The sequence below is a fragment of the Xenopus laevis genome, chromosome 8L (assembly GCF_017654675.1).
Source record: "Xenopus laevis strain J_2021 chromosome 8L, Xenopus_laevis_v10.1, whole genome shotgun sequence".
NCBI lineage: Eukaryota > Metazoa > Chordata > Amphibia > Anura > Pipidae > Xenopus > Xenopus laevis.
This window is the reverse complement of record NC_054385.1, coordinates 74205214-74220191: the sequence shown is the minus strand read 5'-3', so window position 1 is coordinate 74220191 and position 14978 is coordinate 74205214. Positions and strand designations below refer to the sequence as shown.

The 14978-nt window shown below is 38.9% G+C and overlaps 1 protein-coding gene across 21 annotated transcripts in view; it reads right to left on the bottom strand.

Annotated features, from left to right (window-relative positions):
• nrxn3.L (neurexin 3 L homeolog) overlaps window positions 1–14073 on the bottom strand; it is a 273346-nt gene extending 259273 nt beyond the window's left edge. For 14 of the 21 annotated variants that reach the window (XM_041572976.1, XM_041572977.1, XM_041572983.1 and 11 more), the window contains exons 1-2: window positions 13986–14072; window positions 31–971 (exon numbers count right to left, since the gene is read on the bottom strand). In XM_041572976.1, the coding sequence (XP_041428910.1) occupies window positions 31–739 (709 nt within the window). In that variant the 5' untranslated portion in view covers window positions 740–971; window positions 13986–14072. Of the gene's footprint in view, window positions 1–30; window positions 972–13985 lie in introns of all 21 variants that reach the window. The other 7 variants (XM_041572988.1, XM_041572989.1, XM_041572991.1 and 4 more) reach the window with 1 other exon arrangement.
• Between the last annotated feature and the right edge of the window lie 905 nt (window positions 14074–14978).

The window sequence follows — 14978 nt, the reverse complement described above, 5'->3', positions numbered from 1 at the left end:
AGTCCTACAGAGCCCTCAACTCTAACTTACCTTCTGAGCAGAATTTTCCCACATATCCAGTGGCTGTACAATCACAGGTAGGTTCTCCATCTAACAGTATGCAAGCTCCTCCATTCTCACATGGATTCTCTGTGCAAAGCCCCTCTAGGTCCAGACGAGCTCCATGACTTCCCAGGAGCCTTGGCTCTGTGTTCCCATATTTAATATCAAGCAGATATCCAGAAAATGCAGACATATCCCTGACAGAACCAAGGGTCAAAGCACCAGGACGCATATCACCTGGAACTCCTCCAACAAATAAGTCGCTGACAATATTCATGTGCTGTCTTTGGGGTCGGACTTCTCCAGGCTTAGCTTCTCCATCCAAAACTAGTGTGGTTCTCAGCCTGTTCCGGCTTACCATTAGGAAGTGCCAACCACCATCATTAACTTTCTTGTCACTTACAATAGCATTCTCTGCACAATCAATGCTGAAACGCAGTTGAACATGTCCATCAGCCAATGAAAGGCAGAGAAAGTCACAAATGCCTCCATCATCAAAGTAGAGCAGAAGACCAGCAGAAACATTGGTCCTGAGCTGGAAGCTAAGATCGCTGCGAGTGCTGGCATCCCAACGCAAATAACGTGCCCACTGACTGGGCAGGCCCATAAACTCTAATCCTAAACTTAGGCCCAAGAACGAACAGATTAATAAACTTAGCCGTAGACAAAGACTAAGGGAGTGCATGTTGGTGGACATGGTGATTTCAAGAATAGTAAAGGAAAGCAGACAAGAGAGAATAGTGTGAGGGGACAGAGCCTGGTGTTTTATTCAAAAATAAAAAGGCCAAGATCCTAATTTAAACTTCAGTAGCTGAACTTTTTATCCAGCATCCCAAGCTATTCACGCAACAGAAGTACATAAGCAGGACTTGACGTGAAACCTTTCAATCTTTCAAATGTAGATAATCTAGATTCAAACTTGAGATGATCTAAAACAGAAAATGAAAATAAGCGTTAGATGGATGAACAGATGAATAGATAGGATAACTATAAGAATGTCTTTGCTTTTTGTAACACACTTTTTAAATCATATAAGAACACAGAGGCAAAGTAGCAAATAAGTTAAAGTACTACTGACATGTTCCTATAAAACATTAGAATGTGTTATTATCACTAATGCAAGACTACAGTATTGGTTATTTTAAATTATCCACAACCAAACTTGCCCAAGTGAGCTTAGGACAAACCTGTCAGTTGTTTGTAGGAGTGTAGTTCTTGCTAGGCTGGTGCTGGATGATCTTTCTATAGGCTTGAGTACAAATGTAAATAGTACTCCAGTCTAATGAATATATGAGCTCCTCAGCCTAGAGTGAGTGACAAAACCCTCTTTCCATTAATTTATTTCAGAAATGTCAGAGCCTTGATATGGCTTGAGTTGGGGCATCTTGGAGGGGATATAAATAAAAAACTGTTTGTTCTTCCATTATGAACGATAGTGACACATGCATTACGTTTAGAACAGAAAATACACTGTATGTGCAGCAAATAGTAGGGGGTAAAAAACACCTGGTAGCAGAATAAATATAATATATAGTAGGGAGCACCAGGAAAAGTACAGTGCAGGCAGTACTTTGTTCATTATGAGCACTAGACAGAAGAGGATCAAGTATCATCGGCTGCTATAAATCAATAAGTTAAACCAAAAGAAAAAAATGTCCATCTCCTCTGGCATTCACTTCCCGTTCAAATGAACTGGAAACACACTGCCTATGCCAGACATTAGCTTTATCACACAGGTATAACTTCAGAACACTGACTTCTGAGTCCCCAATCAATACACTCTTGACAGCACTAATATCTGTCAAACACAGGCGGAATGGGAAGGGACTATTGGCAGAGAGGGGTGTTTTTACTGCCATAGTTTTTGCTTAGAGGACTGAGGCAATCACAAACTAATTCTGAACTAATACTGAAAAGCTTGTAAAGTAAATAATGCAGGTATTGACATGTGTAGAAAAACAGAAAGTCCTGAAATAACACCACACCAGGGCTACAAGGGTGTACACAAAGAAGATAAAGTGCAGGAAGTAAACATTGCTACATAATTATCAGTGAGACCCAGTATTTATTTAGGGCCTGGTTTAGCTCATAAAAAGGTTATAGACATATGCAAACATTACTGTATCCAATATTTTATAATTTGATAGCCCCGATGCCTATATTGATGTGGGCGATATCGTGCTGATCTGATCGTGGGCCCTAGGGCCCAACAAACGGATCAGAATGGAAGCAATACGGGCGGTCGGATCGTGGGACTGCATCAATGAACAGATGCGGCCATGATCCAACATGATTTTTACCCCTGACCGATCTACATCTGGCCAACTCTCTGCCAGATATGGATCAGGGACGCCCGTCGGATGGCCCCACACACAGGCCAATAAGCTGCCGGCTTGGTCTGTCGGCAGCTTTTATTGGCCCGTGTATGGGGGCCTTAAAATATCTAGGCTATCAAATAAGTGTTCACCCCCAAAACTTTCTCTGAGCTACCAGGAGTATCTGTGGGAGTATTCCTATGAGTACGCGTGAGACCACCTTTAATTTAACTTTTGGTATATTATAGAATGGCTAATTCTCAGCAACTTTAAAGGCATTAAAGTGGTGGTTCACCTTTAAGTTATCTTTTGGTATATTATAAAATGGCTAATTCTCAGCAACTATTCAGTTGGCCTTCATTGTTTAGGTTTTATAGTTTTTTCATTATTTTACTTCTTCTTCTGACTCTGTACAGCTTTCAAATGGGGGTCACTGACCCCACCTAAAACAAATGTTCTATAAGGCTATAAATGTATTGTTATTGCTACTTTTTATTACTCATCTTTCTATTCAGGACCTCTCTTAATATTTCAGTCTTTTATCTCTTATTCAAATCAATGCATGGTTGTTAGGGTAATTTGGACCTTGGCAACCAGATTTCTGAAATTGCAAACTGGAGTGCTGCTGAATAAAAAGCTAATAAACTCAAAAACCACAAATAATAAAAAGTGAAAACCAATTACAAAATGACTCAGAATATCACTCTTTCATATAATCTGCCATAACAACATCACCTGGAAGGGTATTCCACAACCTTACTCACAATGAAGAAGAGATTGCTTGCTGATTCAAATGAAATTCAATGAAGTCTAAATGGGTAGCATTCATGTTTTCTATGCCCCCTCGCAAGTGCCTCTTCTCCAGAGAAAACAACACCAACCTTGATAGTCTACCATTTTAGCTTTATTGTTTTATACCTTCTACCAGTTTTGTTGCACGTCTCCGCAATCTTTCCAGATTATTAATATCCTTCTTAAAGGAGAAGGAAAGGCTTTTATACAAGATTGCCGAGATTTACACTTTGTGCCGTACACTGGTTGAAGCTACACCCTACAAACGAGAGACCCAGGGTTTTTACACCTGGGTCTGGCTCTGTGCTGGGTGAGCTATTAAGTGAATTTATTCAATTTATTTATTGATTGATTTATTTTCATTTACTTTGGGGACTGAGCCGATAATTTCTCCTAAATATTGTATTTACTTACCTGAAACCCCTGGGCCAATGCTCCTATCAGCAGAAAACTGCAACGGTCCGGGGTTATATCAGTGAGCACCACGGAGCAATCCTCTTTTAGCGTCTTTCATACTTCAAATTTACCGGGGCAAACACATGCGCAGTTCGGCTTTCCGTTCTACTGCGCATGCACAGCCGCGCAAAGGAAAGAGGAAGACGGAAGAGGATCTCTCCGTGGTGCTCACTGGTATAACCCCTGACCGTTGCAGTTTTCTGCTGATAGGAGCACCCGCCTAGGGTTTCAGGTAAGTCAATACAATCACTTACATTTGTCACCCCCAAGTGTACAAAGCCTTTCCTTCTCCTTTAAAGACTGGATCCCAAAAACTGCACTGCATTCATTAGGTGAGGCCTAACCAAGGACCTAAAGAGGCAATATTATTTTTAATCCCTCGAGTTAATGCCCTTTTTTGCAAGACAGCACTTAATTTGCTTTAGTAGCTGCCTAGAGTTACATAGCTTGTTATCCAAAAAAAATCCCTGGATTCTTCTCAATTAAAGGAACTGTAACACCTAAAAAAGGTGTCTTCTAAGAATCACAATATAATGTACTGTTGCCCTGCACTGGTCAAACTAGTGTGTTTGCTTCAGACACAATACTATAGTTAATACAAACAAGCTGCTGTATAGCCATGGTAGAAGCCATTCTAGCACAGGCTACACAGTATATAGCAGTTAAGCTCTGTATAACCTGTGCCTTTTCTCTTTTTCAGCTTTCAATGGCTGCTCCCATAGCTTCACAACAACTTGTTTATATAACTATAGTGAATATCTGAAGCAAACACACCAATTGTACCAGTGCATTGCAACAGAACATTATATTTCCATTACGTTACAACACTTTCACTTTTTTGTTGTTCCGTTAACTTGCACTTATCAACACTGAACCTCATTCGTCATTTTGCTAACCAGTTTTCTAGTTTGGTTAGATCGTTCTACAAAGTAACAGCATCCTTCATGGAACTTAGCAAAGTCCAAGTGCATAACATCTACTGCCAACCCAGAGTCTAGGTGGTGCTCACCTTCTCATAAAGGTCATGTTTACAATGTCTTTCCTTGCTTATACGGGGGGTATATTGGCATGTATATTTAGTAAGCAGTGTCATTCTATTTCCCTTCTGTGTTGAACCCTGACAAAAGCCTTTCCCAGTTAAATATTGCAGAGATGACCTTTTACTGCCATTAACCATTGATACAGATGACATGACAATTAACCCTGTTGATTCATCATGCTGCCTGAGGATTATCTTCCATACACACTGCCATCTCTCGTCTTAAACCTCTCTATTTTGCTGCTTCGTACCTCTAGGATTTTATCCCTGAGTTTCTCCATAGGGAAAACTCTTTAAACCAATAAAAAAGAAACTCAAACCAAACATTCTGGAGTACTAGAACATTAACTGCTCAGTCTGGAACTTGTGTCTAAAGTTACAAAAGTAACACAGTATTATTATACCTTCTTGTAAAACAGATTTTATAATAAAAATTGTATAACTATGTGACAACAGTATCCTTTTAACCCAACAGTTGAGCAGAAAAAGAAGTATTAAGTAAGAAAGACTGTAATTATCCTCTGACATATTACATGTACAGTGAACTCATATCACATAGCACACTTGGAATGGGCCAGTTTCCTTCCTACAGCATTTACCTGTACCTCTCTGGTATTTCCCAAGGAGCAGCAGTCTGCTAACACAGGGACCAGAGTGGTAACCAGAGATAAACTGTTGCTTATTTTTTATTCAGTATGTATGGAAGCAGATCCAAGTTACTGTAAGATGATCTCTGAGCAGTGGTGTGAGACAGGCAGACTAGTCTTACATGGGATGGTATTATGTTGCCTTTACTGGGAGGACTGGAGAAAAAGGGTGCAACTGGATACAATGTAAATTCGAACCGGTCAGAACAAAATTATTATTACAGAATTGATGTTAATAAATAATAAACTGCTAAAGTTACCACCCCATTTATTGCCACAAATGAACCATTTTATGGACCCATTAGGCATTTATACTTCTTGTAATACCTTGTATGCAACTGTTTGGCAGTTTGTGTCCCTGGGAACAAACCAAGCTTTTAAAACTGAAAGCTATCATGGAACATGCAGTTCAACTGTAATAATAAAGCGTATCTGATAGTGTAAATGGTGGCTACAATGCACTATGCCTCCACTTAAAGTTGCATGTGAAATAAAGGGGTTAAAGGGTTGTTAACCTTCCAACACTTTTTTCTGTTCAGTTGATTTCAGATAGTTTACCAGAAATAAAGACTTTTTGCAATTACTTACTATTTTCTTTGTATGACTGTTTCTAATATTGAAGTGTTAAGTGTCATTTTTCACCTTCTAAAGCAGCTCTAGGAAGGGGTGGGGGGGAAATCTATCAAATAAATGTTGCAAAATTGTAACAGTCCATATAAATGTGTACCCAAGAAGTGTGGAGACTGGTTAGTATCTTTGATGGAAAATGCTATCAAGAGTTATTGTTGGGAAGCAATATTTAATGAAAGGCAAGTCATCTCTAACAATAAAATGTTTAAAAATAGTGGGATACATGAACACCGCAAAGCCCAGCAAGGACAAGCAAAAACTAGTTTCACACTACAAAGAGAAACTGGACAGACTAGATGGGCCTATCTGTCTTTTTCCTGCCTTTACATTTTCATGTTTCTCTTCTGTAGACTTGCTGCTCTGCCAAGAACCACATTAAAAGCAGGACGCGCTGCCAGCCATTCCTAATTCCAACGTGCCTTCAATCATTTCACAATCAATACTTGGCAGCCAGGTATGAACCCACAGCTTCTGTCAGGACACCTGCTCCTTGTAAGTCTTCTTTTCCCCTCCTCTACTACACTAGTATACAATGCATATAGCATTTATATTTAAAGGGATACTGTCATGGGAAGAATTTTTTTTTTCAAAATGAATCAGTTAATAGTGCTGTTCCAACAGAATTCTGCCCTTAAATCCATTTCTCAAAAGAGCAAACAGATGTGCAAGTCTTTCCTTATGGCCTTGTTACTATTGGAATAACATTTTAAAGCAGAAGGAAAGAGAGAGTTACTGGGGGTGCCAAAATGTTTGCTTAATGTGCACCAGCCCCGGGTTCTACTGCAGGAGCTCCATGCTGATATCTTCTTCTTCTGGATCTTCTTCTACTGTGTCACCTCAGGTGCACACGTGCAACAGAATGAAAAGAAAAACTTGGAAGCAAAAAGATGGCATATTCACTCTACTGTGCATGTACATCTGTCCCAAGGATAAAGAGAAGATCTAAAAAGAGGAATAAAGTCATGGTGTGGTGCTTATACAGTACGACCCCAGACTTTTCAGCTAACAGGAGCACATCAGTTCAGCGACTACTGGGGGTGTCAAATATTTAGGTACACTGGATACTGAAATTAAAGGTAGCTTTGTGGAAAGTATGAAGCAATCTCCACAAATGCAAAGAAAACAAAGCATGCTTCTTTATATACTAAAAGGGCATATATCATGTACAGACCATTTTCTTGCCAAATCTATATATTTTATTAAAAACTACATTCTTAATTCAGCATTTACAGTATATGTATTTGCTCTGTTTATTACATATGGGTGCCTCCATGACAAATATTTTACCATATTGACATGCTTCTTGTACAAGAATACACAGCATTACATCAGAACCTATAGACACGTGAACACTTCCACAGTCAAGCAGGCTGAATCATGTCAGCTTTAACTGGTAGCAGACTGTCGTCAGCTTTAACTGGTAGCAGACTGTCGTCAGCAGAATTACTTTAGGGACAGTTAGTCTACAGAGGACATAGAAAAAGGTTCTGAATGCTGGTACTTAAATGGTTACGTAAATTATTCGACTCAAGGCAGCATGCTATAAGTTAGCACTGACTCATACTGCCTTGCTTTAGAACTGACCGTCCAGGTCTCATGGAAGCCCCTATATATAATTTAATATAATACACTAAAGTAATTATGACCTTTAATGTGGTACAAAATATACAGAATCATACAGGTCTGGACTGGAAGTCAAAATAGGCCCTGGTATTTCAAGTACAAAGAGACCTAAACAGCCCCTGACCAGCCCAATACATAGTGACTGTTTATGGCAACTTGCAGCAGCTCCTCTGGCATTTGCCAGAACCTAAAGATTGCCAGTCCGGGCCTGGACTCATAGGGCTAGAGTATATCCTTTTAAGTATTAGAAATTAGAAAGGGGGTTCACCTTTAAGTTAACTTTTAGTATGTTATAGAATGGCTAATTCTAAGCAACTTTGCAATTGGTCTTCATTATTTATTTGTTATAGTTTTTTTAATTATTTGTCCTCTTCTTCCAACTCCTGCCAACTTTCAAATGGGGGTCATCTAAAAAACAAATGCTCTGTAAGGCTACAAATATATTGTTATTGCTTTTTATTCCTCATCTTTCTATTCTGGCCTTTCCTATTTATATTACAGTCTCTTATTTAAGTCAATGCATGGTTGCTAGAGTAAGTTGGACCCTAGCAACCAGATTGCTGAAATTGCAAACTGGAGAGCTGCTGAATAAAAAGCTAAATAACTCAAAAAAGAAAAATAATCAAAAATGAAAACCAATTGTAAATTGTCTCAGAATATCACTCTCTACATCATACTAACAGTTAACTTAAAGATGAACAACCCCTTTAAAATTCTGTATAGCACAGAAAAAGCAGGAGTAGTTTACCATTAGAGCTAATTCACTGGCAACTCAAGATGCACTGCGAGCAAGTATATGTTTTCTGATCAGAACTGAAATGGACTACGACTGTAGCACACAAGGCTGTGTCTTTCACCAACTGAAATAGCAGAGAGGGCTGCAGGGGAAAAAATGAGGTGAGCTTCCCATCATGCACTGATTTTTCATAGCTGGGGTGGCAGACAATGTGTGCTGTCAGCTCACATTAATATTTCCCCTCACAGTAACCCAGACAAGCCCACCACACTGCCCGTGGCTAATGACCTACTCTCTGCTACACTAAATTAACTCTTAAGATTCTGCCACATGAGATACAAATACAGGAATGTCAGCTCTTTAACCAAGCACTGGATTGAGCAGAGCAAAATGATATCTAGTTAGGCTCAAAGGAACACAACACAGTCCATAATGCCAAATAAAAGCACTGCAACTGGCTATCAAATTTGTTAAGTGCCTCTCTTCCGCTTGTGCTGAAAGTGACGTGTTGCTGTGACCCCTCTTTAATCATAGCCAGGTGATATACCAAGCACCCGGGGGACTTGCCGACACATTGATTACACATCTACACCAATTACCTCAACTCACAACGAGTCTATAGAGCTACAGAAAGCAGCGCAGACTGACCAATCACCTCCAAAGCGCTTAGAGGCAAGGGAAAAGTATGAGTACAGGAAAAACAGTTAAGTTTGTGTAAAGAAAAAAAGAAGAAGGTCAAGAAAAGAATAAAGTCAAAAAATACATGGAGAGAATAAATGAAATCTGAATGCAACAATGGTAGCGGAAGAGAGAGAGAACAAAAAATGCATTACACGGATACAAAGGAGCACAGTTTTCAGAGCAGTAAAGTCTATTTTTAGAGACTTATGATGAAAGAACAAGAGAATGATGGCAATACAGAGTACCTAGCCTCTGGTTTGAGAGTCTGAATTCTTTCCATGCTCTGTGTATTTTCAACCAGCACCCTCAATAAAGGCTCATTTACATGGCTGTGGTACTTTAATCTCTCTCCCAATGTATCGCTCAACCTTGTGCCTTTCTTTTCCTATGAGTCCATTCCTATACATTCTAATGTATACAGTATTACATCTCTTAGTTGTCTTCCCCTGTTTGTCTCTGCCCTTGAAATCACCCTTCTAGTTTGCTTCCCCCCCCCCCGTGTCTTTCCCTGAGGTGTCCCTCTCCATTGAGCATCATTCTCCTCAATGTATTTACCCATTTGCCTCACTGCCCTTGTGCATCAATTCAGTGCATCTCTCTTCATGAACCCTAAATCCAAACTTTATTTAGTGTTTCACTTGTTTCATATGTTGTATTAGTTCCTCTTTCAGTTTATTGTATGACTCTTCCAATCACTTTTACCTCCACTTTGTTTTCCCACCACATCATTACTTTGTTCTATGTGTATTGCCTTAATAAATGTCATGATATTATTGTTTGTATGTTATTAACAAAGCAAGGTACACAATGCTGTACAACAGCAATATAGAAGTGAATGTCCTTAAAACAAATTTATACACAAGTGTCAAAGCAGGAAACTCTACAAATGCTTCCCAATAAAAAGTCAAGACTAAAATTATGCTGGGTGCCAAATTACAGCTTCTAATAGGATCAAAAAGCATCACACCTGTTGCCATACTGACATAACATGCAATGAACTATACAATCTGATATTGAGAAAACCAGCCTGGGAGCGACTAGCACCACTTTTATAAATCTAGGATCTAGGTCACACAATCCAACAGGCGTCACAGGGAAGGTAGTAGAATCATAATGTATGAAGATATGTGTGCAGTTGAATGGAAGCAACTCCAACCTATAATGCCCATTACATATAGGGACAATTTATAAAAAAAATTTAAAAAATTGCTAAAATGCACCAAACATGGTCACTTTAATATAATGTATGATCCATAAACTCGCAAAGTTGTGTAAGGACGTTTTGGAAATATGTTACGTGCACGTGTACAATATTACAATGTATAAAGTAGTGGCACTAAAGAGTATTTTTTAATAGAAAGTAAACGAGAGATAAAGTGCAACACCATAAGGAAGGAATGCAATATTTTCTGTATTAGCTACACTGCCAATAACCTCATCTGATTTTAAGATTTCTGAGAGGCCTTCATTCTTTTAATAGACAGGTGCTCACTAGCAGTCTGCAGTGACTGGGAGGAAATCACAGAATACTGAATAGTAATTTCAAATAACAAAAATTCCTCTTCAGCAATCATTCATCATGCAGCTAATCAGGAAGTGATTACTACTCTGCATAAAATGGTAAAATAAACACAAGCACATACAGAACCATAACAGCAGAAAAGAAAGGTACACAGAAAATATAGAGAGAGTGCAAGGATCCTCTCTCTGGCTATGGCAAACCAAGTATGAAACACTGCACTACAGCCAAAGCATAATTAAATAACACTGTGCAACCAGTGAAATGGGAAGAGTCGGTTTCCTCTATTTCCTTAATGCCAGCATTTTGCTTGCACGAAACGCATCTTGTTTGCATGGGCAAGAGGCTCTGTTTGGAAAAAAAATCCCTGACCCTTTCCAGTTTATTATAAATCTCTTAATATGCTTTTTAGTGTCAGCCATCTGATGAGAAGAGGCAGCAGGTATCATTATCAAGCCTAAACACTACAACCCTACAAGACGGGAAGCCTATGGATTTGCACAATGAACGGAAGCAAAAGTCCTACAGTTTATCTGACATTATGGAATCTACCAGTAACAATGAGTAGAAAAATGTATAGGATCAATGAAAGAGACCTAATGAATGTAATGTTTCTGAAAATAAACATGCACTAAATGATTTTCCTTCCAACACCTTGCAACACCTTGTACACCCATTCAGCAATGAAAGAGTCAAATAAAAAGCATTTAAAATCATTTGATGGGAAAAAAGCAAAGCGATGAGGTAAGGGGGAGGTGTCTGAACACGCGTTGAGTTTGACAATTCTCTGCGCTACTGCGCAAGCTTTTAATATATTCTAGTACTGAGCCCTCTCGACGCCTTATGAGATAAATACCGGAATGGACCCCATGAGAGATATCTAAGAACACCCCTGTGTTTTCCATTTAAGTGAATAGTTATTTAAGGCTCTGCTAAAGAAGAATTATGGGGGACAAAGGGTCAGACATTTGGGGGTGTTGCACGAATTGCCATCATATTCCTCCCCCACCTTCTCAAACATGTTATCATCAATGCTTCAGGCTAGGCAAAGAGTGCCTGTTCATCTTCTTAGCCAACATTTCATGGATGGTTACCCATAATCATTATCACTACACGCTTGTCCTTCCAATGAAGCTTCAGCCCTGAGTCTATTTTTCAATTCTGCCAGCTTCTTAGTCATAGACCCCCATAATACCGATGACCCCCATTTTCTACAAATTGCGACAGAATGCCGAACACGGCAGGGAAAATGGCGTTGGGTTCCACATTCGTCCCCTTCTCCTCCCTTGTCTTTCCCCCATCACTGCCTCTCTCCTCCCCCTACCACAGCCCCCCACACACACACCCTCCGACGATCCACTTTGGCAAAGCATAACATGTTGTACATTGCACCAGGAGAGGGCGAAAGGTGGAGGGGGGAAAAACATTCTTCACGAGGGGGAGAACGTGATTCTTTGTGTGTATCCATCCCCCTCAACATAACTGCAACACGCAAAAATTCACGACCATTAAATATTCTAAAGCCATACCGAATAATGGGGTTCAAAGTGGGATGTGCAATTGAATTAAGTAGAGGGTTGCGCGTGAAAATCCTGAAACAAAATGTAAAATAACCAAAACTCAATGGAAAACAACATTACAGAATCAGTTTGCTAATCCATCCCAAAAAATATGTGTGTGAGTGTGTGATTGTTAGGGCTCCTGATATCTCAGTTTTGCAGCTGTGGGTCTAATCACACTGCTATTAAAGCCCCCTCCTCCTCTCCCTCCTGCACACACACACTCTCGTCCACTTTTACAGTGATGGGGGGAAATAATGCGTCTCATGTACAATGAAACTAAATAGGCAGCCAGTTCTAGCAATCAGCAGAATAATTGGACCCTTTTTCCTGCTCGTCTCTCTCAGATTTACCTCAAAAAAATACATGGAAAAAAATACATGATAAACAAGATAGAACTGACACCCTGAAGCCCCAGATTTACACTGCCAGTCAAAAGGCACACAATCTAAAAATCTATCGCCTGTACCCAGACTGCACTTACCACTCTGTTTTAAGTGTTATCGGTAAATGCAAGATTTGTGGAGGGGAAGCAGAAATATAATTTTTTAGATAGTCATTTAAAAGCACACTAACAAAAATGATAGTCAGTATCCTAAGCATTTTAAAACAAATCCAATTCTTCCTTTAAATATCTTGGTGTCTCCACTTCCAAATGAATGATCTGGTTTGAACAAAATATATATTTTTCAAATCAAATTGAAAAGGAGCAAAAAAAAAGCAGAAAACACTGAAATGGGAAAACAACAAAAAAAAACTAAAAAAGCTTTGTCTTCGAATGTCAATCCCCCAACAAATGTGAAGAAGATGCATTTAAATTTTCTGTTTTTTATAGAAAAAATAAATTTGAATAAGCGAAAACAAAAAAAAAATGAGCAAATGTATCAGCGTCTATGAAGAAAATGGAGGTATCTTTAATTTCACGCTAGGTTTCCTCGCAACCAGTCCATCCCTTTGGCTAATTCCTCCCCCCGACATCTCCCTGTTCACGAATTGGCCCATTTTTTAGACGAAATATATCTTTTTTTTATCTAAAATATATATATACATAAATGCACACACGCACACATATATATATATATATAACAAGACATATATAAAAGTAGAAATATATTATAATTCCCCATTCCTCAAAATACACCGAGAATCATTTTTCGTGATTTACAATTTCATGTGGCATTATATAAATGGCAACAAGAAAAGACAACCTCGATATTAGATATAGTCTTAGAATTAAATACAAGTGCTGTGTCTAATCCAACGCAAGATCTGCTCCCTATTGCCTAAAAAATAGTTTATGAGAGAGTTGGAGAATTATATATTTAAAAAAATTGTATTTATTCGATGGGAAAAGAACAGAATTTTTTTTCTTTGGGGGGAAAAAAGTTCTGGCTCTTTTTTTTGTGTTTCATGTGGATAGAGAGGGGGAATAAGAGAGGGAGGGAGCACAGCAATATCACAGTCACCTACAGAATCATCAAAGTCATCATACTTTACTTCCAAATGACATCATTTTCTGGTCCTTAAGTGTGTGAAGGGTGAAAGCACTGCTGTGTATTTATATAGATATATATATATATATATATGCACATATGTGTGTGTGTCTAAAACATATATATATAAATATATGTGTGTGTATGTAAGCATATTTATACACATGTGCGTGCAGCATAAATCCTATATATTTATAAGGCTAACACAGAAAACAAATTAACTGAAGGCAAGCATAACAGACTGACACATAAATGAGAAGACGTAGGGGTACACAGGTATTTTTGGGGAGATGCCTACATCAGGTACACGCAGAAGTACAAATTGTTACAGGAAATAGAAGTGTTATTAGTTGAAGGAATAATGGTAGTGACTACCATTAGGTGCTAAGTCCTTTCTGCTGTGTTTGACTTTCTCCCCCTCCCCAGTCCATGTGTTAAACCCTGGATGCTGACCTGGCCGCCGGGAAATGAACGTCCTGTGTGCGGAGCAGCTTCAACCTCACACTGCCAGGGAAGCTTTGGAATCCACACACTTTAGGACCGGCCACGCCCTAAAAAACGCCTTGCACACGCCCCTCTTTAAAGAGACAGGAGCGGGAGAGGTTGTGGATCTGATCACACTGCTATTAAAGCCCCCTCCTCCTCTCCCTCCTGCACACTCTCGTCCACTTTTACAGTGATGGGGTGAAATAATGCGTCTTATGGATAATGAAACTAAATAGTCAGCCAGTTCTAGCAATCAGCAGAATAATTAGACCTTTTTTCCTGCTTGTCTCTCTCAGATTTACCTAAAAAAAATACATGGAAAAAAATACATATAAACAAGATAGAACTGACACCCTGAAGCCCCAGATTTACACTGCCAGCACACAATCTAAAAATCTATCGCCTGTACCCAGATGGACTACACTTACCACTCTGTTTTAAGTGTTATCGGTAAATGCAAGACTTGTGGAGGGGAAGCAGAAATATCATTTTTAAATAATCATTTAAAAGCACACTAACAAAAAAAGATAGTCCATATCCTAAGCATTTTAAAAGAAATCTAATTTCTCCTTTAAATATCTTGGTGACTCTGCTTCCAAATGAATGATCTGGTTTGAAAAAAATATTTTTTTTTTTCAAATCAAATTGAAAAGGAGCAAAAAAAGCAGAAAACACTGAAATGGGAAAACAACAAAAAAAAACGAAGAAAGCTTTTGTCTTCGAATGTCAACCCCCCAACAAATGTGAAGAAGATGCATTTCAATTTTCTGTTTTTTTAAAGAAAAAATAAATTTGAGTAAGCTAAAACAAAAAAAAAACTGAGCAAATGTATCAGCGTCTATGAAGAAAATGGAGGTATCTTTAATTTCACGCTAGGTTTCCTCGTAACCAGTCCATCCCTTTGGCTAATTCCTCCCCCCGACATTTCCCTGTTCACGAATTGGCCCACTTTTTAGAAGA